This window comes from Furipterus horrens, unplaced genomic scaffold, assembly GCF_987537825.1.
Source record: "Furipterus horrens unplaced genomic scaffold, mFurHor1.1.pri manual_scaffold_11, whole genome shotgun sequence".
Classification (NCBI taxonomy): Eukaryota; Metazoa; Chordata; class Mammalia; order Chiroptera; family Furipteridae; genus Furipterus; species Furipterus horrens.
In genome coordinates this window covers 9334415-9358289 of record NW_028327181.1, presented here as the reverse complement: position 1 = coordinate 9358289, position 23875 = coordinate 9334415, and the positions used below count along the sequence as shown (strand labels likewise).

The following is a 23875-nucleotide window of genomic DNA, read 5'->3' as shown; positions in this document are numbered from 1 at the left end:
TCCGCAGAGCCCGGTATCCAGAGCTGGGAACTGTCCCCTCATGCTCTCCACGCCCTGTCCTGCTGCTGTGGCCACCACAAACCTGAAACTCACCCACGAGGCTCCCGAAAGCTGATGCGCTGCTGAGGGGATGCCCAGGAGTTTATTTTAAGGATCGTTTCTCTCACACCCCTGCTCTCAGTTACCCCTGTGGACGAAGCAGCTGCTGGTATTTGTGTGTGAGGGATCGACTTACCCGACTGCCAGCCTCAGGCAGGGGACAGCGGGCTGAGGGCAGGAATGAGGGTGGGGCTTCCCCAAGCTGACAAGGACTTCAGAAGCCAGGGGGAGCCCAAGGCGCAGAGCACGCAAGCCCCTCACACTCTCTGAATGTGGGTCTGTCTCCTCTAACCTGAGCTGCTGTGCCCCATCCTGGCAAAATTCCTGAGGCCAAGGGGGTGGCCGAGGCTGAGGGTGGGCGGGTGGGTGCTCAGCTGCACTGGGCAGGATCCAGGGCGTGGCAGTGTGGGCGGTGAAGAGGGGGCAGACAGGCGCCAACCAGAGGGTAAGGCCAGACGGGCTGGCGCTGGGGACTGGCAGCCGGCCATGGCACTGGGGAATGTTCAGCAGATGGTCCCGTGGAATTAAGCCGGTGCCAGCTAGTGGGGCTGAGACAGATTTGGAAAGTGGGGATGTAGACCATGCTTTCCCGACTGTCCACTGTGTCCTTTCTCAGTGAGGTTGCGGGGTCCCTGGGAGTAGCCAAGGGGCATCTCGTGTAAGCCACGTGGTAGCCTCTCCATTGCGAGAAACTGCTGGGCTGTTCCTCCTGACCACGCTGGGGCAGTGGAAGCAGTGGCCTGACCTCTGCCTCTGCGCCTCTATTCATTATCAGAGGACGCTACTGTCAACTGGAATGTCCAGTCCCCTACTCATATACGTCCCTCTTCTAGGATTCAAGAGCCTTCTAGTCTTTGCTCTGGCCTCTTCCGGGAAGTGACAGGCCTGACCCCATCTCCTGGAGCTGCATTGCCCTTGATCTGTTCTCATCTCTGCCCCCCATGCCCCGCACCCACCCGCCACCCCATGAGGGAGCCATAAACTGCAGCTGTAAGACTGAATGAGGGGGCAGGGGTGACGAATTAGCACTGGCCTTCCATCTGCATCCTGGGAGCAGTGTTAGCGAACCAGCTAGCTACATTTCCTTGGCCAGGCCCACAGGTTGGAGTCATGGACCCATCGCTTCTTCTAAAACCTTGAGGCGTTTTTGTGCCAGCAGAGGGTGGGTGGTTCTCTTCACGTGCCCAGGCCTGAGTTGCGCCCCGGGTGGTGCTGGTGGAGGCTCTGAGCGGCTTGTACCCTCTTCTCCTCCTCCCCAGGAGATCAGAAAGGACAGGGTCCAGGAGCCCTCAATGTCTGTCACCAAGGGGAAGGCAGGGTGGGCAGAGAGAGGGGGCGGCTGGCCCAGTGATAGGGCCCCGCCCATGCAGGCAGCTGGCTCAAAAGAGGGCCCTTGCTTAGCGCCTCGTGCTGGAGTAGCTGCCTGCTGAGCTGTAGCTCCGGCTCCGGCTCTGGCTTCGGCTCCGGCTCCGGCTCCGGGAGCCCAGGCTGGGGCTGCGGGAGCTGGAGCTGCTGCTCGTGCGGGTCCTGCTCCTGCTCTGGCTCCGGCTTGGGCTCCGGGTGCGGCTGCGGCTGCGGGAGTAGCTGCGGCTGCGGGAGTAGCTGCGGCTGACTGAACGACTGCTGCTGCTGCTGTACCAGGAGGAGGCGCTGCTGAGGCCGCTGGACGAAGAGGGGCTGGGACGGTAGTAGGGGATGGGGCGTTTCCGGGCGCTACGGAGACCAGAGGGAGCACATGGAGGGTCAGACTCCGCCCAGCCTTCGCCCCAGGAGCCTCTGCCTTGTCCCAAGGGAAAGTTAGCAGCGGCCTTCCATTCCCCAGTCCCTTCGGAAAAGATTCTCCCCTTGCAGCTCTGAGAACATCAAGTAGACAAAACTAGCGCTAACAAGTCTTGAAAAGTGATAATTTCACTTTTTAACACAGCGATCCTGCGGCACAGAGCCTCCAGCTGGCCACGGAATTTGTTATTTTTACTTTTACTAGAACCTTCTATTTATGGAGGAGGAGGCTGATTTTCCATTTACTGTAGGGTATCAAGTTTCCTTTTGAAATAAATGTATGCCCCTCTAAAAAAGGGCAAGTCTATTTAAAGAAAATTAAGTGACCAAAGTTTGGGAAACTCTGAATGAGTTCATCAAGAAACCAGAGAGTCTTTTGGAAATGCCACTTCCTTTATCTCAGCCTTCCTCCAAGTCAACCCCAAGGACACCCGTGGTCAAGGCAGTGGGTGTACAAGTCCCTTCCTATGCACCAGGGAGAAGGCGAGGCCATTACCCCATCTTATCGTTGGGGACACAGGTTCCTTCTCCTCCTCCAGGCCTTCTCCAGGGAGGAGGCACTGGGCAGCCAGGACCTCCCTTCCCCCTGCCCTGTGGGTCTCTGGACCAAGTGGGCGACCCTTTAAGGGTCAGTAGGAAAAGCCCAGCTGATTGTCAGGAGCCTGTTTTAGAGCAGCACCCCGCCATTCTCTCAGGTTTCCACTCAGGCCTCAGGCTTCTCTTCTAGGGCTTCTCTCTTCTAAAACCTCACCGGTTACAGAAAGCCACCTAGTCTGACCATTTAGTGCGTAAGGATGGTGCCCAGCAGGTTCTAGTGTTCTGCATTTAAATTTACAAAGCACATGCATAGCTTTGTCTCCTTTCATTTCAGCCTCAGGATACCCCTGAGAGTTATTTCCTCCAATATTTCATGGGTGTGAACTGCAGTTCTGGGAGGTGAAGAGACTTTCCCAGTTCACCTGCAAAGTAGCATGGCCAGGATTCCACGCCAAATCCAGTACTCTCCTTCTTACCTGCCTTCGAGTACCTTCGGAACTTAATCCTGCCGCCTTCCGCACACTTGGTTCAGGGTATAATTATGGATGCGTCCATCTAAGCCTAGATTCTGAGCGTGAGGGTCTGAGGGAGGAGGTCTGCCTGCACTGCCCAACCCCAGCCCCAGGCAAAGGCCCTGTCCCATTGCCAGGGACCCCATTCCCTGGCCCGACCTCCCTCTCTTCCCCAGCCCCGCCTCCTGACCACAGCTCCAAGTTCTGGCCCCACCCCTTTTGCAGCCCCCCACTTAGCCCCACCCCATCCAGCCTTAGGCCCCGCCCACTCCCCTGCACGTCCCGCAGTGTTGGCCAGAGGTTTTGAACGCAAACAATTTCAGTGGTTGGGAGTCTGCGGGGGAGGAAGTCCCTGAGCTCCCACAGTTCTGAAATCCAGCCCTAGGGAGGCTTGGAGAGAGCCCGAGGCCGGAACGGGGTGGTGGGTGGGAGTGAGGGTGAAGGTGGGTGTCTCACCTGGTTATCCTCCGCGCCTCCAGGTGGCTTGGGGAGTCTCTCCGGCGCTTCCGCATGGGCGAGTAGGACCTGCGTCTCTGACGCGCTCGCTCTCGCTGCTGTGAGTCCTTCTCACTGTACTTGGGGTCCCGCTCCCTGAAGGGATGTGGAGGGATCAATGGGGGCTGGGGCTGGTCTGGCTTACTGTGCCAGGGGGTGAAAGAGGGGCGCTCACTACCGGCCCCCAATGCCCTCCACCCCAGTGGGGCAAGCGACAGGATCTGCGTGGGGTGGGGGGGCGGAGCTGACAGGGCTATAGAGAGAGCGTGTGCGTGGGTATCGTGGGGTGGGGTGGGGCCGGGCGTGTGGAGGGTGTCTGCCTTTGAGGGTGGGCATTACAGGGGTGCAGGTGCTGCAGGAACGAGCATTTGAGGGTTACACAGGCCCTGGTGCCTAAGAACTGGGGGCTCAATACCGGGATGCGGGGTAGAGTAGTACGGGGTGTGTGAAAGGGCTGTAAATTCTGGGGTGTGGCCGAAGGAAGGTTTGAGGCGCGGGGTCCACTAGGACACAAGGATATATATGGGGCCTCAGTGGCCACTCCAGCTAAGATAAAGGAAACTACAGGAACGCTTAAATCATCATCCTATTCCTACGCCGGCGGGGCTTGGGGACTCCGCCGAGGTGCGCCTGGGAGGCGGGACTTACTCCGAGGGGTGGGGCCAGTGCCTGGGGGCGGGGCCGGTACCTGCTGGGGCTGTAGCGGGAGTAGCTGGGGCTGCGGCGGGATCGAGAGCTTCTGCTAGGCGGGCTCCTCTTGCCAGACTTGGAGGAATAGCTGGGAGAGCGCGAGTAGGACCTGGAGGAGAGGAGGCAGCCCCTGAGGAGCCTGCTGAGCTCCCAGGGTGGCCCTGGGTGTCAGCTGGTCTCCAGTCCTTTTCTTCCTGGAGGCCAGGTGGAGGAAGCAGGCCCTTACTGGAGCGTGCAGTGCCTTCCTCCCTTTCAGGGTGTTAATAATAATATGAACAACTTCCTCTTACTGAATCCGTAACCATCCTGGCCACTTATCAGCTGTGTGGCCGTGGGCAGGTGATTGCTGGTCTCTGAGTCTCATCTGTAAAATGAAGGCAATAATAGTACCTGCCATATAGAATTGTAAATTAAACGAGTAAATTAGGGTAAATCACTAAGCATATTGACTCACAGCCAGCACACAGGAAATATGGAGCCATGTGAGCCAGTTTTCATAGACTTAAACATCAGGAGTAAATGCTCTTTTGAGCAACTCATTCAATTATTATTATTATTTTTGGTTGTTAATCGTTTCATAATCAATGGAGCAATGTCCCTTTTTGCTTTTTCTGCCAGGGAGCTCCGAGTCGTATTTGCAGCCCACCCCCTCAGCAACTCTACAAAGTAGACATTCCTTTAGGACTTAACCTTTCTTGTGACTTAATTTTATTTCTCTCCTTAACTTTATTTTGTCTGATTTGTTCTTCTATTTATGTCAGTCATATTTAATATTTCTATCAGCTGCCTTTTCTCCTCTTTTTGAATGAACTGGCCTTGAAGGAACCAACTAAGTAAGCAACTATTTTATTATTATTATTATTATTATTATATGGTTGCAAAAGAGGAATACTAGGACTGCTGTTGGGAATTCCTGTTTGTAGAGGAAAGCTGGACTCCATGAAGTCACGGGTTGATTAGACTGCATGGAATCTTCCAGTTCCTAAGATCTTGTGTCTGTGCATTCTGCCGCCTTATTATTTGATATGAGAAATTAAGCAATTACCAATCACTATTATAATTGGCAGAATGCAAAAATATAGACAGTTCTTCCTTGAAATGTGACTTTGCAGCTCCTCCCACTAAGAGGAGCACACATTGCATCTCGATTGGTCTTTGTGACTTCCTCTGGCTAACAGAATGGCAGAAGGGATGTCACATCTCCAAGTCTAGGCCTCAGGAGGCCTTGCACACTGCTATCTTGCTGCCTCCCCCCGCCCCCCTCTCTCTCACTTGGGACCTTGCCATCACCACGTGAAGAAGCCTAGACAAGCCTGCTGGAAAATGAGATGACATCGAGCAAACCAGCTGGCCCCCAGCCAACCCACCAGCTGATGAAGACACATATGTGAGCCCAAGAGAGACTGAAGAACCACTTAGCGGAGCCCAGCCCAAACTGCTGATCCATAGAATCAGACATTAAATAAATACGTGTTTAAGGATGCTAAGTTTGGGGGTACTTCTTTTATGCAGCAGAGCTAATTGACACAATGAACTCATCCCTATGCCAATAGCAACAATAATAGCTAATATTCATTATATTCCAAGTATTGCTCTCAGTGTCTTCTAGTTCTTAGAACAATCTTTCAGGGTTAGTTTTGCTATTGTTTTCATTTTGTAGATGAGGAAGCTAGGCCCAGAGAGATGAACAGAGGCCCAAGGCCACCAGCTAGTACTGGGTAAACGGGCATTATGACTGGAGTCTGTCTGACTCCTCTTCCTCATGGGCCCAAGGACACCTTCGGTTACCTTATCAGCTCCCCAGGGAGGAAATGCTGCAGAGCGAAGGTCAAAACCACACTCACCTTTTCCCAGAGGAGGTGGATCGGCTCCGGGTGTACCTGGGGGAGGCCCTGGCATTTGGGGATCGAGAGGAGTGGCTGGAGGAGCGGCTGCTGGCATAGGAGGAGCTGCGGGAGCACCCTCTCATGGGGGAGCTCCGGGCTGGGGAGGGGGCCAAACTGGACTTCTTCACCTCGGCGCATTCCAGGCATGGCGACTGAAATCCTCTGCGGGAGGGAGGACATTCGTCAGTACCCGGCCTGCCCACTGGCTGGGGGCACCTCGAGCTGCCACTTACCACCCTACCTCTGCCCAGGCTGAGGTGCCTGTGAACCCTCTTCCCACCTTTCTGCCTCCGACCTCGGGAAGTGATCCCAGGCCGCAGGTGTTGGAGGAGTAGAGAGAGTGGGCCACGTCCCCGCGGGGGGTACTTCAGAGTATTTTGGGTCATCAGGCAGGGGAATGATGGTAAACATCACCTAGTCACATGCCGGGAGATTTACTCCCTTTTGAGTTTTTGCCAGTCCTTTGATCACAAGAACGGGAAAGGCCTCCCAGAGAGAGGACAGCAGGCCTGGGGCTCAGAGCCTTGGGCAGGCAACTGTAACCACCCAGAAGTAATTACACTGTTTAAGCATATACACTTTTACAGGTGCCTTCTATTTAGGACAAGTGATACTCATTTTCTATTTAAGATAGTACTCTAAGTTACCTTATATAAGAAGTGAGTTTATTAAAGTAAGAGTAGTACGTAGATAGGGTAAAATTCAAGAAGTTGACATGTAGTTGGATGACACTTGGGAAACCATGGTGGAGCCGTTTTGCACACGGGAGACTTGAGACCCAAAAGACAGAGGGCTTGTTCAAAAGCACCCAAAGGACAGTGTCCTGTCTTGTATTTTCACCCTGCCTTGAGCTGAGCTGGGCTCCTGCTGGCTTCTCAGTCAGGACATGTTCATTTGCACTGGGCCAAGGGTCAAGTGCAAATCATGTTAGCAGGTTTCAGGGTTCACTGTGACTTGGCCTCTGTTCACCCCTCCAGGCTCAGCTTCTGGAACATTTCTCTCAGCTCTGGTCCTAGGAGACTATTTGTTCTCCCTGAAATGTCCTTGTCCCCTCCCTTGTGTCCAGGCTTTAGCACATTCCACTGCCAGGAACCCTCTTTCCTCCCCTCGTCACCTGAAAACTCCTAGTGATGGTTCCGGCTTCAGTGTGACCTCACCTTTTCAGGGAAGCCTTCCTTGATGCCCCCTAAGTGTGGCGGGGGGACTTCCCATGTGTTACCCAGACCCCGCCCTATGCCCCCCACAGCCCAGGAAGACCTCACTAGGTCTCATAATTGTTCTTCCTCCCGCAGACACTGAGCTCCTTGGGGACAGGACTCATGTCCCTCTGGACATTGTATCCCAGCGCCTAGGACAAAGCCTGACATGGCATCACCCTTCCCAGGCCTCACCTCATTCAGTCCTCCCAACACCCTCAGGAAGCTGGTGCTATTATTATCCCATTTACAGAGAGGACTCAGAGGGCTAGTTATTTGCTCAAGGCCACCGGGACTCCCAGACCCGGACCTGTCCGGCTCAGAAGCCCATGTCCCTGGCACCTTGCCAGCCCCCGCCTTCCCTGACTGTGGTTCCCCTGATTCAGAGCTGATGCCTCTTCCCCTCAGCCCTCTGCTCACAGCTGACAGCTCACAGGACAAAAGTAGCCGTGGATTTAAAGATCATTTATATTTCGAGTGAAAGGCTGGGGCTAAATTATTCAGTCTGGCTGTCCACGTAGAGCAAAGTGAGCAGGTAACTGCTAGTGCAGCTCAGGCTTTCGCTCCAGTTCTGGGGACAGATCTGCATCTGAGTCTGGGTGTTGGCCCTCATTAACAGGGTTTCTCAGCTACTTCAAGCCTCTGTTTCCCCATCAGCTAAAAAGGGGTTGAAGCCCTGGCTGGTGTGGCTCAGTGGATTGAGTGCTGGCCTGTGACCCAAAGGATCACTGGTTCAATTCCCAGTCAGGGCACAGGTTCCAGGGGGTGTGCATGAGGCAACCACATGTTGATGTTTCTCTCCCTTTCTCCCTCTCTCTCTAAAAATAAATACATAAATTATAAAAAGGGGGGGGGTTATAATAGTACCTATCCCATAAAAGTCCATAAAGGTTTGGTGAGGATTTAAAAGGAAAATGGTTCATGAAGAGCCTTTGGCATAGCACCTAGCATGCAGCCAAGGGCTCCATAAGTACCAGCTGCCGTTATTATTACTGCTGCTGCTGTGGTTATTGCTATCCTCAGTTTTTCTTGCACACAAGCAGTGTGCAAGTGTATCAGTAGACACATGTCCTCGCGCTCCCATCTGGGAACATCACCGCCTGTTCTTGGAGACAGTGACATTGGCTCTGGCCCAGCCCTGGACCCCAGCCAAGCTTGAGTGTGAACTGAGGTCAGGGATGTCCTGAGCAGCCACACCAGAGGCCGGGTCTATGTGTGGATGCCAAGCTGTTTGGGACTGAAGTGTCTCTGTGCTGGGGACACAGGGCGCTCTGTCCTTGAAGACTGCTTCACTGCCAAGGCTGAGGGGTAAGTCATTGAATGAACGGTACAGAGTGAGTAACCAGCGAATTGTTGTAGCTGTTACTCTGACAGTATTCTCAGTGATTAGCATCTTGCTGTGGTTTCTTGAGTGAGAGAGCCAGGAGGTGATGAAATAGTAGAATCACAACTGTCTTATAAGTGGCTGCAGGGCATGGAAGCATTTTCTGCAGGAAAACTGCATCTAGCAAGTGTGTTAAATGGGCAAAAAGTTGAGAAGTCTCGATGTTTCATGATAGCTCCATCTCCCTCTGCCTGAAATGGTCCTATGGGCACCCGCACATACACAACTTCCCATGCACGCAGCCTCCGCCACGCCCAGCATCCCCCACCAGAGCAGTACCTTTGTTACCACTAATGAACCCACACTGACATCGTTATCACCCCAAGTCCAAAGTTCACATGAGGGTTCACTCTCAGTGTTGTCTTTCCTATGGGTGTTGACAAATGTATAATGAATGACACGTGGCCACCATCATTGTCCCATAGAGATTAGTTTCACTGCCCTGAAATCCTCCGAGCTCTGCCTGTTCATCTGTTCCTCCTTCCCTCCCTCCCTCCCCCACAGCCCCCGGCAACCACTGGTCTTTCACTGTCTCCGGAGTTCCGTCTCTTCCAGAATGTCACGCAGTCGGAATCAGACGGTGTGTAGCCTTTCCAGATGGGCTTTTTTTCACTTAGTAATATGGATTTTAAGGTCCTCCGTGTCTTTTCATGACTTAATAGCTCATTTCTTTTTAGCACAGAATAATATTTCATTGTCTAGATGGACCATAGATTATTTATCCATTCACCTACTAAAGGACATCTTGGTTGCTTCCAAGTTTTGGCAAGTGTCAATAGAGCTGCTACACAAACATCCATTGCAGGTTTTTGTATGGGCATACATTTTCATGGCATTTGGGTAAATACTGTGGTATATGTTTAAATGACAGTTCCTTTAAATGAATTTAATGTTAGACTTTCTCCTGAGATTACTGGTAAAGATGACATTTTTTTTTTTTTTTTTTTTTTTTGCGGTCCAGACTCCACCATCCTCCTCATGTGACTAGCCTGGATTTTCCTCCCCAGTTTAGTGTTCATGGGAAGACTCTGCTCATTAGCCCTTATGCTGACATGGGATAAATTCTAGCTAAGAACACAGCAGCCTCCCTTGGGCCAAAGTGATTGGTCCAGGGAGGGCAAATGAATGACCTAAGCTGGGCCAGGCAGAATCAACGAGCACCTGCCCTGATAATTTGCTGAAATGTGGGGGAAAGAGGCATTTTCCTGCCACCGGCTGGCTAACCTGACAGAATGTTAGCTGGGTGGCACATTTGCCAATGCTTTGCGAGGTTCTGCTTGAGAAATGAAGCCAACAGAGAGGGAAGCAGAGCTGAGAGATGTAATCGGAAAGACAGATTCCCAAGGATATATTTTTGAGCCTCTGGATCCAGCTGTACCTGAAGCTGACTATCCTTGAATTTTTCAAAAATATGCCAATGTGAGTTTTTGCCCTCTTGCAAATAAAAGACCCCTGGGTCAGAGCCCAGGGGGTGGTGCAGGGCAAGGGTGAGAGGCTGAGATGGTGGAGCTATGGTGCGACCCCCTTCTCTTGCCCAGGTGCACTGACCTTGACTCTCTGCCCCTGCTGGTGGGGGAGAGACTCTCCAAAGTGGTCCCCTTGTTCTGGGGTGAGGAGGTGGTGAAGGAGTTCCCTGAATCAGAGGTGTTGCCGCTGTGTAGGTCCCGGCTCTTGCTGAGTTCCCCACGGGGGCTCCCCTTCTCCTGCCCCCGAGACCTGGCTGAGCTGATTTGCGTGGAGGGTGGCGAGGAGGTGTCATTGCCTGAGTCATACTCCTGGGAGCGTCCTCGGGAGGTGGGGAGCGGGCTGGCTGTTTTGGTAAAGAGGTCAGCAGCAGAGCCCGACCCAGTGACCTGAAAGCAAAAACACCCGTCGGACGCTGCCGAGCGCGGGGCCTGCGGCTGCGTCTAAATACCTAGAATGTTTACCATCATGATGCACTGTAACGAAAGGAAAGAGAGAGAGGAGAGGAGAGGAGGGACGCCAAAAAACAAAAGCACAAATTCCTGAAAGAATGCCACAGAAAAGAGATTTTTTTTTTTACCCCCTGCTAGGATAACTGGAAGATTTAGGAATCATGCAGAGAAAAAGCATGCGATCCAGATTAAATGAAAGAAAAAGGAAATTATACAAAATTTAATCTCTAATAAATTAACTCAAACCAAAGAGGCAACTTAATAGAAGGGGGGGCGGGGTGTAAACACCCGTAACCTAAAACAATAATAAAAATAAAGGGGAAGGGGAAAAAGAAACGGAGCTATGAGCCTGAAAAAATATATCTTGAAACTTAAAAAAAAAAAAAAGAAAAAAAAGGTAAAGTCAAAATTTTAAGCTTCAACCAAATTCTCAATGAATTGGATTGTTTTGAAAAATAAGAGGTTGCCTGAATAGAACCCTAAACAAATATCACATGGGGAAAAGAAATGAAATAAAGATGAGTTTTTAAATATATATAATATATAAAGTCAAGGTCACAAAATGACATTTTAGTAGTTTTCAATTAAAAGGGAAAAGAAATGGGGGAAGGGGACAAAAAAAAAATGGAAGTCGAATAGTCTGACTGAAATCAAACAAAAAGCTTGCTACGGAGATTTGTGTGTGTCCTTTCCCCCTGGAGAAGGTAGCTAAGGCTCTTGAGTGGCTTCTAATAAATTCTCTCATGTCTTTGCGGATTTTATCCACTTACCAAGCAAGAACTCCTCCTTTAGTAGGTAGGTAAGGTGTAAGAGAAAGGGAAGAGCGGGCAACGTGAGTCCATCATTAGAGTCGCAAATGACAAGAAAAAACACACACCTTTCTGCACATCCTCACACTGGGCCCTGAACTTAGCATTTTGGTTTTTCGGTGTTGCGGACAGGGGAAGCATCGGTTCTGTGTGGCTTTCTCAGGGAGGGGACCTCCAGCCATCAACACTAACCTCCTGTCAGCCCCCTAATGCCCAAGCTGGATTGAGAAACCCTTGCTGAAAACACAAGTGAGGGCTAGAGGTGGCCTCTGTCTAGGTGTCAAGGTCAAGGCGAACCAGGGAGTGTAAGCTTGCAACAGAGGGCTTTGGGAGGGGCTTAGAGATTTGGCTTTGGGGTGACTGGGAATGAGGAGGGTTCTCTGAATCCTGCTTGGGGCTGACCCAGGGCAGATGAAGGAGTCCAGGAAGTGAGGGAGAGCCCGCCCTGGGAAGGCAGTGGCGTGCTCAGAAGCACAGCAGATGGCGTTCTTTAAGTGTCCAGATGAGTGTCTTGGCTGGGGTGACCCCAGGCTCGGTTTCCTGCCCCCACCAACAGTACCATGCGTACATAGCTGTGGCAGGAGGAACCCGTGCCTTGGGCCTCCTCCAACCACCACCATCCCCATGGGGCGAGAAAGCTGTGGGATCAAGAGGGCACTAGCTGGAAGCCCCCTCCCGGAGACTGTTCTCTGGGGACCTGAGATCCCAGAATTCTGTTTTGATGGCCCCTAAACCCCTCCGGGGTCTCCTCTGCAGGCTCATCCCTGGACCTGCTCTCCCCAGAAGAGACTGTGTTTCAAGTGTGCACTCCTAGGTCCATGGGGGGCTCTCCACACAGAACCGGATGTTCGGGCCGAGGTGTCCCTGTGCATGTTGGTGCTCGTTGGTGTGGAAGGTGGGACAGGAAGGGAGGGGCTGGCCCTGGGGCAGGTTCTCCCCACACTGCCACATCGTGGCCTGGCACTCTGAAGGGTCTGACGTTCCACACTTAAGTCTTACTTTTCAGATAATTTGGAAGGTATGCTTGCCAACACAGCACAACCAGTTTCATTTAAGTCTGCTGGCGTGGTTTATAAACATTTAGACAGATAGTATGTGGGCCTCCTTTAGATGCTTGCCTGGGCTGCCCAAATACTAGTGCAGGTCTCACCGTCGAGAGCCTGCCTCCTCCCCGCTTTAGTCTCACGCACCGTGGGCCTGAAGGAGGGGGACCTGTGGCTTTCTTAAGGAACATTTCTGCCTTCTCAGCAGTAGGTCATGACGGTGAGACACAGAAACACTGGAACTGGGAGAATAACGGTGACAACCCCAACAGCTCAGAGTGTCACCTCCTGGACTGAGGAGGCAGGACTCCCTTGTGGATTCTCCCAGGAGGCTTTGCGCACAGACACGGGGGTGGTCCAGCTTTACCTGCTGGGGGTCCTGGCTAACCTTGCTTTGGGAGAAGGGACCTCAAAATAAAGTTGCTCAGGTGGAATTTTCTAGAGTAAGACTTCTTTAAAAATAACATCATGGCCCTGTTCCTGCTTCAGCCCCTTCTTTTTGTCTCCCTACCTGCAATTTGGATGCCATAGCTTCCCACCTCTGGGAGTGGGAAAGGTAACGTGTATCTACCTGCCAGGACCCAGGCTCTCAGGCTGGGGTTTGGGCCAGGGACGAGCTCCGAGCACCTTTGCCTCAGGGATGGTGACTGTTTGGTGGCCAGGAGATCATGAGCGGGTCGGGCAGGCCATTCTTGGAGGGTCCCAGGTTCCAGTGCAGGGGCCCCTGGGAACAACGGTTTCCATGATCTCCTGGCTTGCTACCTGGCGGCATCCAGGCTTGGCCTTTGTCTCGCCAGGTACTTGTTCCTGCCTTGACTACTAATTTCAAATGATTGGCCCTGGAGCGTCTTGGGTCACCATGAGCAAAGATTTCACCAGCAGGAGGCCCTCAGGGCTGGTGGATATAGAAGGGGACTTTTCTTCTCCACCTTCTCAACCTCACACCCTGAGCTCACAGGAAACCTGTGTTCCTACCTGACCATAACTAACATCCACACGTAACATGTGTGTTTACAGCTGAGAATTCTGTGTGGCACCATGCTCTTCCATCATCACCAGAAAACAGAGATAAAGATACTACTGAAGTATTCTCACTGGGGTGACCCCGGTGCCTGAAAACACCAACCTCTCCTGCTTGCTTAAAAGTCCCGTTTCTTGGGATGAATCTAAATTCTTTGACACAGATGACAATGCCCTTTAGAACCCCACCCTATGTATTTCACAAAGGCTCATCTCTTCTGCACATGCCACCCTGGCCCTCCACAACCTTAAGCTGATCAATTAGAGAGTTATCTTGGCTCTGCCACCACATCTTGCTTTCTCAACCTCAGGCCATTTGCACATACCATTTCCTCTGCCTAGAACGGTCTTCACCTCTGTCTCACTTCCCATGACTAAATATACTCATTCTCCTCTAGAAAGCCTCCTCTGACCTCCAGGCATAGAATTCTATTTCATTCACTCATTCATTCAATCTTTCATTTATTTACTCATTCAAAAATGAGTGGCAGTCGTGTGCCAGAGCACTGTTACTCAGGAGTAAGTACTTGTTTTATTGCCTGTCTCTCCGACTGGGTGGGAGCTTGTTGAAGGCACAGGTAATATGTGACTGGTGCCGTGTTATACCCAAGTACCTGCCACACTTTGCACAGAGTAGATGCTCAGTAAATCTTGCTAAATAAGTAAATCTGTTCCACAGGCCCTAGAAGCCTAAGCTTGGGCACCTGGGCCCATGCTAACTAAACGTATTGGCTTGGTGATCAGGCCCCGGTGGGGTCCAACTGGGTGACTGCCAGCTTTGGAAAGCCGATGGATTTTTAGGGAGGGACTGGCCTCCATCATACTCAGAATAGTTCTAGGAAAGTAGGTGAAGCCTTGGTTGCAGGTTGGGGTCAGGAGACCAGCGGAGAGCTGGCTGTGTGAGCTAGGAGAACTTCTAGAATCAAGCGTTAAGCCCAGGCCTGGGGCAGAGAGAAGGGCATCCTCAGACCCAGGAGGGACTCGATCTCCAGATTCTCAGCAGCACAGGTCCCAGTGGAGGGGAGGAGCCCTCCGGGTGAGAGGAGCCGTGCCGGCTCTCACTTCCTCTTCTATCCTCTGCTATTCTGAAATCGGGTGAAAGATGACCTGCTCTGGCCCTCTGCACACAGCAGGGCTGCTGGCCCGGCCCGTACAGTGACCGGGTGGAAACGCATGCTCCTCCTGGGCCAGGAATTGTAAGGAAGCGCCCCTCTCTGGCTAGACAAATTAGAAAAAAATATGCCCTTCTCTGCGCTGAAGCGTCCCCAGGAAGTATTCACACCGGTCTTGTGAATGGAGGACAGTGGGGTTTTAACTCCAACGACAGGGCACAGCGGCGGGATGTGACATCCCGCCAGGCACTGAACACACAGTTATCTCACTCTGTTTGACCCGCTCGGATCAGAGCCCCCCCTTGCGGTGGGGGTCGGGAGGAAGCAGGTGCCCTGCAGACACTCATCCCCGCTTCTGGCAGCCAAAACCTCTTTGTCTTTGTCTTTACACGTCTTGATGGGCTCTGTCTATATTTCCGGGGGACGGGAATGTTTTAATAAACTCATTAGAGATGTCTGGATGGTTTAATGGCCTCTGAGCCTCAGACTCCACCTTCTGCAGAGCACCACACAAAGAGGAGGAAGAACACAATTGAAGGGAGCCAGAGACAGAATGTGTGTGTGTGGGTGAGGGGGGTGACTGCGTGATGACTCACAGGAGACCTTCAAGTCATGGACGTCATGACAGGCAGACAACAGAGGGTTCTGTCTCTTTCCTCTGTCCTCCCGCCTCTGAGCATCTCCTTCCTACCCAGACACCCGCTCTGGCACGTAAGACGCAAACAGTGGCCCACTCAACACCAACAAGATGGGGCAGCTCAGCCTGCTCCTCCAAGCCTCCTCGTTTAGATAACAGGCCTCTCAAAATCCAGCTCGAAGAGCTCTTCTGCCTCCATTGGGAACTCCTCTGCTAGGCATGCACCTGCTCTCTGCCCCTTTATTCCCAGCGTGGCTGCAAAACAGCGCTCCAGATACTCACTAGGAGTTCCCTAGGCCCACTGTTGCCCAGTAACAGCATCCTTGTGGTACCTGGGACCCCCACTGAAGACCAGGAACCGCCACACTAGGCCTCTCTTCTTTGGTCCACTCAGACCATCTCAGCCTTGACCTTCAGTTCCTGTCTACACAGAGGCCTGTTTTTGGGTCTTGGCCGGAAAATTCAGCCCCTGTAAGATCTGCTTAATCATCAAGTGAAATAGCGCTGGTCTTACTATGGATTCTCCCGGAAATGGAGACAAGAATTTGAGTGCTAGTAGTTTATCCCAGAGGGCATGTCTGTAGGGGGCGGGGAAATGAGAGGAGCATGAGAAGCACCCACAGAAGACAGGCTATCAAACCAGCTGCCCCAAACCAGCTGGACACACGGCCAGAGCAGCGCTGACCCCAGAGCTCATCTTGCCCGAGGAGGGCAAAGGGATGCAGGCCGGCAGCATCAGCTTCAACCCCGCGAATCGCCACTGGGCGGTTTCGCTTTGCTTTAGACACACTTTCTTGAGCCGGCTCGGTCTGTTCGACAATCAGCTGCCGACACCGTGGGGTGCGTGGCTTCACGTAACAACCCCGGATTGGTTTGTGTTGAGAAAGCAAGACCGTGCAACACTGGGTCCATGTCCCTGCTTGGTGGTAATCAACTGGAGAGGAGTGGCAGCTGCCCCTTTCGGACGGGGTGGACGCTCGCCTGGCCCCAAGCCCCACGAGGTCCCTGTCGCTTGTATCTTCCAGCTGTTTGGCCCCTGAGACAGCTACGTTTGTGACCCTCCGCTCTGCTGTTTCCCCGACCACTCCGACAGCAACAGAGACACAGCACACCTGTACGGCTCATCTCTCCCTTCCGAGCGACAAAGGATTGCTCTGCCTTCCCCGTCCCAACCCTTTCAGTCCCGCTTGGCCTTTGTCGAAGAAAGGAGCTAGGAGACCAGGGCCATTAGCCATACCCAGACCCCAGATGCTATTTATTATAAACTCTCCCTTTTGGGTCAGCATCGCTGATTTCAATTTTTTTTTTCTTTTTTCTTTTTTTTTTTAAGAGCAAACTGCATTCCACAAACTCCTGGCCACTGAGAAAAAGCAAACACCTATCTTTCCTTTACGCCTCTACCTCCCTCCGATTTTTTCTCCTGCGTTCATAAACTTGCCTCATCTCCTTGTTCCTTAATATACTCAGTGTTAACACTTGAGGTTTCTAATAAGTAATTAAATCCCCCCGCCATGAACTCTAGCTCCTGGCGTTTCCCTGGGAGTCTCTCTCAGCCCTCCAGGGAAGCCGGCACTGTTATTTATTGTTTTTGTCTCAAATCATTATTTAATCAAGAATGGGGGAAAAAGACAACCTCTCACTTACACTTTAAAATTTAATTTCAGTTGAATTCTGAGATCAAGAGGCAGCACAGCCTAATAGGTTACTAAAATACAATCAAGAAGAGAATTCCAATTAAACTGAACAAGTCCATTTACTGCGCCTCAAATGGCCCCATGGAGAGAGACTGCTATAAATTTTTTTTCCTTCCCCACCATATGGGGGACTGGAAATTCTCCTGTGAATATAGAGCTGCGTGGCAGAGCTTTTAGCTAGAGGGTTCTGGTTATTTCTTTTAAAAAAATCCTTTTGTTTCGCAAACACATTAAGTTTATTTTGCTTGCTGTTGTTCATCTTCCTTTGCAAACTAATTAGGAAGACAGCAGAAGAATGGATTCATTGACCTGTTGGGAGTGCATCTGGGAGGAGCAGAGGATGAAGTAAGACAGGGAGACCCACTGGGGATGATGGGAAGATGGCAAAGCCCTTCAGGGCTGGAGCCATCCATGGGGCTGCATTTGACCTTGGGCCCAGGGAGCTGGTCTGGCCTCGTCCTATGACTTTCCCTCCAGCACGAGGCTGACGGGGACAGGTGGCATCAGCTTCTCCATTTCTCCAAGCCCCTCCTGCCGGCCCCCAGCCCACCGGTTCTTGAAAATCTCTGCACGGATAAGGTTAGACAATTTTCACCAGCCCAAATCGAAACAAAAGAAATTTAAGTCCCGTGCAAAGGAACTTCAATTTATCCAGTTGAATGCATCTGACCTAGAGGGTCGCCCTTTTTCCCGGGGCCATGTCAGTCTTACCTCTTCTGCTGGTAGGACGTCACTTTTGTGACAGAAAATTGTAGGTCTTTTTTTTTCTCCTGTCCTGACTTGGCAAAAGTAAAAGTTGACAATGTCATGCCACTTTCCATTTAAAATAAAAAAAACAACCACTGGTCTCACGCTACCTTCGTCAGCATTCGGGTTCCTCTCTTCTCTAAACTGCAATGGCCGGTTTAGTCCTCCCCTTGAGGGGGAGCGTGAAGGTTTTTGCAGCATTTGCAAGAGGCTGGCTCCAGGGTCTGAAGGCCAGGGCTACCCATACGCTGCCCCTTAGCCTCAGTTTCCCTGTTTATAAAACAGGAAGCAATACCGCCACCTCGCCTTTGTCCTAGGGTTATTCGGAGGTTCACCAGAAATCTTCGGTATGATTAAACTTTTTGAAGAAGAGATACTCCAAAACACATCATGTCTGGGTTTATTTGGAATCAGTTTAATAAGGCCACCGTGATGATAAATAATAACCCTAGCTACTATTGTATACTGAGTGTTAGGTCCCAAGCATTGGGCTATTTTTCACAGAGAACTGAAGCTGCATGAGGACAGGAACCTTGTCTGTCTTGTCACCACCGTTCACCCACTGCCTGGCACACAGTAGTTGCTTAATGCACATATTTTACATGAATGGATTCCTGATCCCAGTCCATCTTCACAACTACCCTGTGAGGTAGGTATGCTTATTAGCCCAAGGTACAGATGGGGACCATGAGACCCACTGGAGAAAAATGACATGCAGGAGGTCATGTAATTACACACATGGTCTCTGAGGTCAGGCTCTCTGGGTTCGAATCTTAATTTCTCCACTTAATAGCTTCCTTTTAGTTACTTTTCGTAGGCTATGGTTTCCTCACTGCAACAAGGGGAAGCTCCTTTGAGGGGCCAACCTAATAAATAAATGAGATAGCACATGTACAGAATTCAGCCTAGCACCTGGCACACAGTAGGTGCTCAGTAAGCACTGGTTATCACTGTCCCCCAGGATCTCACAGGGACACAAGGTCAAGAACTCCAGAGGATTGAGATCTATGTCAATGACTCCATCACTACCCTCTGTTGCCTCGTCCTGTAGACAAATTTCATGAGACCCTCTTTTATGGACCCCAAGCTCTGCTTTTTCTCCTTTTTGTGTTTTGTTGTGGCACTTGGGCCGTTTTTGTTGGCAAGGAGTTTGTGGCAGCTGCTGGCCCAGGCTGGAGGCAGGAGGAGGAGAAACGGAGCTGCTCCTCTCCTTGGTCTAGCTTCAGCCTTGATCAGCCCCCCGACTCCCTCTCCAATAACATGCAACAGTGAAAGAGCCTGGCCAAATCTTGGGGCTACCAGCCCCTCAGTCACTCGTTCGGTCCTCCGGCTGTCAGACTAAGCTTCTGAGGCACAAGCCACGATTCATACCAGCTCCCCTTCCTCCCAGCTGGGCCACCTGCACAAGCCACTTCACCTCTCTGAGCCTCGGTTTTTTTCCATCTGAAAAATAGGGGTGATAATTGTATCTCCTTCAAAGATCTGTTTTGTAAATCAAATGAGGAAAAAAGAACTGTGTGATGTATGTGACACTGCCTGGCACATAGTGGTATTTCCCCCTCTATCATCGTCCATCTCAATTTGGTGAACTCCTACCCATCCTTCAAAGCCCAGCTCAAATGTTCCTTTATTTGTGAAGCCCTCGCGGACACCAAGACAACATTGTCTGGTCCCTCTCCTGTGGCCCTACTCCACATTGTATCATCTGCTTCCTTCACCCTCAGGGGTGATATTCGAGCTCTTCAACAGTTGGTTGAGTGTGGGTACTGCCCCTTCCTAAGGCAGCTGGCCTTGGTCCTGAAGGGCTGTCAGGTATCAGTCCTCAGTTGCTGGCTGGGAGAAGGTCCAGAGGGTACCAGGGGAGAAAAGAGGTGGCTTTGTTGATTAGGGGGGTGGGGTGATGAGAGGGTCTATTCATCAACTGCTGTGCAAATATTTGAATATTTTAACAATGGAGGAGGCGCTGGTACTCACCGGCTCACTCTCAGCGCTAATTAACAGCACTTTTCTCCCTGTGTTGCAGCCTTCTGTTGACTACCAGGCTGAGCTCTGCAGTGCAGGAGGGGCCCTTATTCATCTCTCCGTCTCCCTAACGCCTTGAACAGAGATGGCGGAGTGGAGACAAGGACCCTGAGTGAGGCTGTGAAGGGTCCCTAAATTGTCTCCTTGGGACTCTGCACATGGATCTGGGCTCAGACCCAGCAAGAGGGCTTCAGGTTATCTTTAGCTCACCAAGTCGGATTTCAATAAGACAAGACCCCAGATTTGCATATTCACATATGCAAATGTGCCCCTTGATGTGATACGCCACCCTTGGTTTTTTAAAAAGAGCTGTGCATACGAAGTGCCTGCACCGGAGTGTGGCAGGAACCGTGGCATAGAAGGCCCTTCACGCCCGGGTCCCTGCCGCCCCCAGGTCCCCGTCTCTCATCCTGGAATTGTGTCTCCATCTTGACTCCTGTCTTCATTTCCTGCTACCTCCCGCTCGCCTTTAGTTTCTTAGCTAGTTGGTGCCTTCTCTGTCCTAAACTAACCCCAGTCCTATTCCTGGTCCCACTGCTTGCCTTCAGCCCCATCTCAGCCTCTGCTCTCACTGCTGCCCGCTGTCTTACACAGTTTGTACCTGCCTGCCTCCCGCTCCAGACAACACAGGCTGCTCCTGCTTCACTGGGTCCCGAGAACAACGCCAGAGCGGACCCTTTGCAGATGACAGATATCAGTAGATAAGCGGTCAATCAGAACGAATGATTGAACGAGTGACCAGCGACAGTGACTTTGTTGTTCTCTTTAACAGAAAGCTCGGGAAAATCTTGGGGCCAGGACTCTTAGAAAACCTTTGTTCCCACCTGACACCTTTTGTCTCTGCCTTCGCAGGAGAGAAGATGAGAAAGGGCCTAGAGTGGCGGGCACTCAGAGGACCAGGACTGGAGGGGGAGGCATCTGATGTCCCCAGAAGCCAGGCAGTCACGAGTGGTGGGGCCAGCTCTCTGGGCTGCAGCCACCTCTAGGATGGAAGAGAACTGAAGGCAGGGGAAGCGGGGGCCTGGGCTCTGAGTCCCAGCTCAGCCACTGTGGTCTGGGCCGAGAACCGCACTAGCGGTACCATTACTCCCATTGCTGCTGCTGCTGTGGCCACGGGTATTTCTGTTTCCGCGGTTCGCACTGTCGCTGCTACGGTATCATTAGCATCAACCATGACAGCATTTACCACCCGCCTGTCGCAGCCTAAGACGCTTCCTTACATAGAGTCATGGTTTGCAGAGGTAGAGGAAACCGGGGCCCAGAACGTTTATGTAACTTGCTCAGGGCTCCTCGGTAGTGAGGACAGAGACGGAATCTGGAAAGTTGTCGCCACGACACCCGCTGACATTTGCTGAGCTCTGCCGCTACGTCAACCAGGATCAGTGGTTTACAGCATGACTTTGCCTTTGTCCTAACAAGGCTTTGAAGAAGAGGCTTACTCTCTTCATTTTTTTTTAAACAGAGGAAGAAAACTGTTGCTCAGAGAGGGTGAAGTGAGCGTCCCGAGCTCAGAACCAGGGTCTGGCTGCACAATCATAATCCCATTTTTTTTTTTTTTTTTAGCAACTGACTTGCCATGGCTCTCGGGACTCATTTATCTCCTGTGAGTCTCAATTCCTTCTCTCGGAATCGGGGAATTGAGTTGGAGGCGCTCTCAGGGTCTCTGCCTTCCAGGGACGGATGAGCTTTCCGCTCTCCCGATGAGGGCTGGGCCCACGCACACAGCAAGCCTTCAAGAACCAACAGCCAGTCTGGCACCTCACTTAGCTGGTGTGGGAGGCCATTTTTTTTTGTGACATCTTGACAGCCCTGCCCTGTTAGGAAACTGCCCCAGGCAGGTGAGAAAACACGCCAGTTGCTCCCAATGGCACTTTTTAATGAGGGTCATTGGGGGCCACTGAAGGCGTCGCCACTAATACCACGACCAGGGAGACGGGGTGGCTTTCACTGACTTAAGCATCCTTCCACCTCTCATTGCATGCATTTTAAATTTATTTCTACCTTTGCGACAACTTCTCTGGGGGGACAAGTGAGGTACCAGTGTCCACTCTCCAGGTGAGAGAGCTGGGGCTGGGGCGGATGAAAGGAATCGTCCAGCCAAGCCAAGTCTTGAGCCCAGTCTCCAAATCTCTGCCACATGGGGAAGACCCTTCAGAGGACACGGGGGTGGGGGGGGGGGGAGACTGCAGGTGGGTATCTTCTGCCTGCAAATACTCAGCACCCCAGGCCCCTCCTTTGTAGAGGGGCCTGGGGACAGTTGTGGGGTGTTCCCAGTGAGGCAGAGGATTTGGACAAAACCAAACTTGGTAACTCGGGGTGCCTCGACTGGGAATGAAGGCTTTCAGGATGCACAACAATCCTAATTATGGAGTCAACCAGCCCCAGCGAGGGCTCGGCACCCTCTGCCCCTCCTTGGTCTCCCGGCAAGCCCTTCCAGGCATCGCCTTTCTCCTGCCTCAGCCTTTCTACGGGGGAAGCTCTCTGAAACTTCCAGAGCTGGCCCGTTCCTAGCTGGCGGCCGCGGTTGTAGGCTGCATCGGTGCTGCATGTCCTCGCCCGTCTCTCTGTCCCTTCAGCATCTACAAAAGGCCACCATATACTTTATCTGATTGTATTGCTCCAACTGCCCCATCGGGAAGTGGGACTATTTCAAGTTTCCCGATGAGGGAGCTGAGTTGCTATGAGGTTAAGTGATGTTCCCAAAGCCACAGAGCTAGGAAGTGGCAATGCTGGGACCTGAGTTCAGACCCAACCCCCCACTGCCCTGCCCAGCAAACTCGGTGGTGTTGGTGGTCTGAAGTCCCGTTCCAGCCCCCGCCACAGCCCCAGGGCAGTGCCCCGGGAGCCTGCCTGCTCTGGCTTTGCTTTGTGGTCTTTGCACAGACCTCAGCCTTGGTTTTTCTGTCCCAGAGACCTTTGTGGACACATGAGAGGACACAGGTCCTGTACACGGAAGGTCGTGTTACACGCGCCCTGGCTGGCCCTCCATGCTGCCGGCTAGCTGGTATCCAAGAAGTAGATTTCATGGAAAAGCTGGGGTGCTTCTGGGACCTCTGAGACCCCCCTTTCATCCCTCCCCCCCAAAACCTCCTACAGTGCCTCAGACATGCATTCTTAAAGATGTCACTCTGGAGGCCAGTATGGACTTTTCAATGCCCCCTGATAAAAAGCCTGGGTATTTTCACTTGTCTAACCACAACCCCCACCCCCCACCCCAAATCCCCAAACCGAGTGCTGCCAAAGGCTGGTGAAGGACCATTTGGTTAATCAACAATGAGGTCTGAAACCAGCGGGATATTTGCCCGAAACTGAATTCAAATGTGTCGTACACTGCCCTGAACTTGTGCCTCACCCCCCTGCCCCCCTCCAGGTGTCACGGCCAACACTGGCCAAGGAAGCCGTGCGGAATACTTACTACACCCCTGGCCGACAGGAGGCTGAGCATCTGGAGGGGCTGGCTGGGCGGGGGGCTGGACCGGGCCTCAGGGCTGGCCTTGCCGAGGGTCTTGGAGCAGCGGCGGGAGTGCCTCTGGTGAGACTTCCGCCCTTCCTCGGGGGACCGGCCGCGGTGCCTGGGTCAGGGGAGAGACTCCTGAGGGTCGGTGGAAGGGGAGCTTGGCAGAAGGGTGGTGGAGGGACCCATAGGATCTGAGGACTGGAGAGTATTTGGGTGTGTTTATATGACCTATGTGTGCACCCATCCATCCACCCACCTGCCCATTCATTCATTCATTCATCATTCTCTCACTGGCTCATTCGTTCATTTGACAGATGTTTATTCCCACACCTGGTTCTGTTTTAGGGGCTGTGGACAGAGCCATGAAGACAGAAAAGGTTCCTACGCGGACCCAGTTCGGTGTCCTTTGCACATCTGTGTGGTTGTCTCTGTCTGTATGTGACTGTGTGTATGTCTGGGCATGTCCATCTGTGTTTTCATGTGTTTGTCTAGAAATACAAGTGTGGATCTCTGTATGTCTTTGTGTATGTGACTTCGCCATCTGTGAAACAGAGGCATCTTATTGACTGTCACCCAAAACTTTGGGGGAAAAAAAATAGCTGACAAAAATGACAAAGATGCCTTCTGCAATCTGGTCAGGCCCAGATCTGGCTGCCCCGTCTGCCGTGGAACGCAAAGGGATCTCTGGCTCTTTGGGAAGGGACGCACAGACCTTGAGTGTCCCCTCAGCTCTGGGCTGCACCGGTCACGAAGACACCGTGCTGATGTGCACAGCGCTCGTAAACCCTCTGGAAGTGCTTTCCCGGCCCTCTACGACCTGAAGACAGACGGGGCGGGCGT

At 52.1% G+C, this 23875-nt stretch overlaps 1 protein-coding gene across 1 annotated transcript in view; it reads right to left on the bottom strand.

The window, feature by feature from the left end:
* Window positions 1-1079: 1079 nt before the first annotated feature.
* SRRM4 (serine/arginine repetitive matrix 4) overlaps window positions 1080-23875 on the bottom strand; it is a 131866-nt gene continuing 109070 nt past the window's right edge. The window contains exons 8-13 of the mRNA XM_090292501.1: window positions 22994-23150; window positions 10127-10431; window positions 5957-6160; window positions 4111-4221; window positions 3384-3518; window positions 1080-1812 (exon numbers count right to left, since the gene is read on the bottom strand). Coding sequence (XP_090148627.1) covers window positions 1497-1812; window positions 3384-3518; window positions 4111-4221; window positions 5957-6160; window positions 10127-10431; window positions 22994-23150 — 1228 coding nt within the window. The 3' untranslated portion in view covers window positions 1080-1496. The remainder of the gene's footprint in view (window positions 1813-3383; window positions 3519-4110; window positions 4222-5956; window positions 6161-10126; window positions 10432-22993; window positions 23151-23875) is intronic.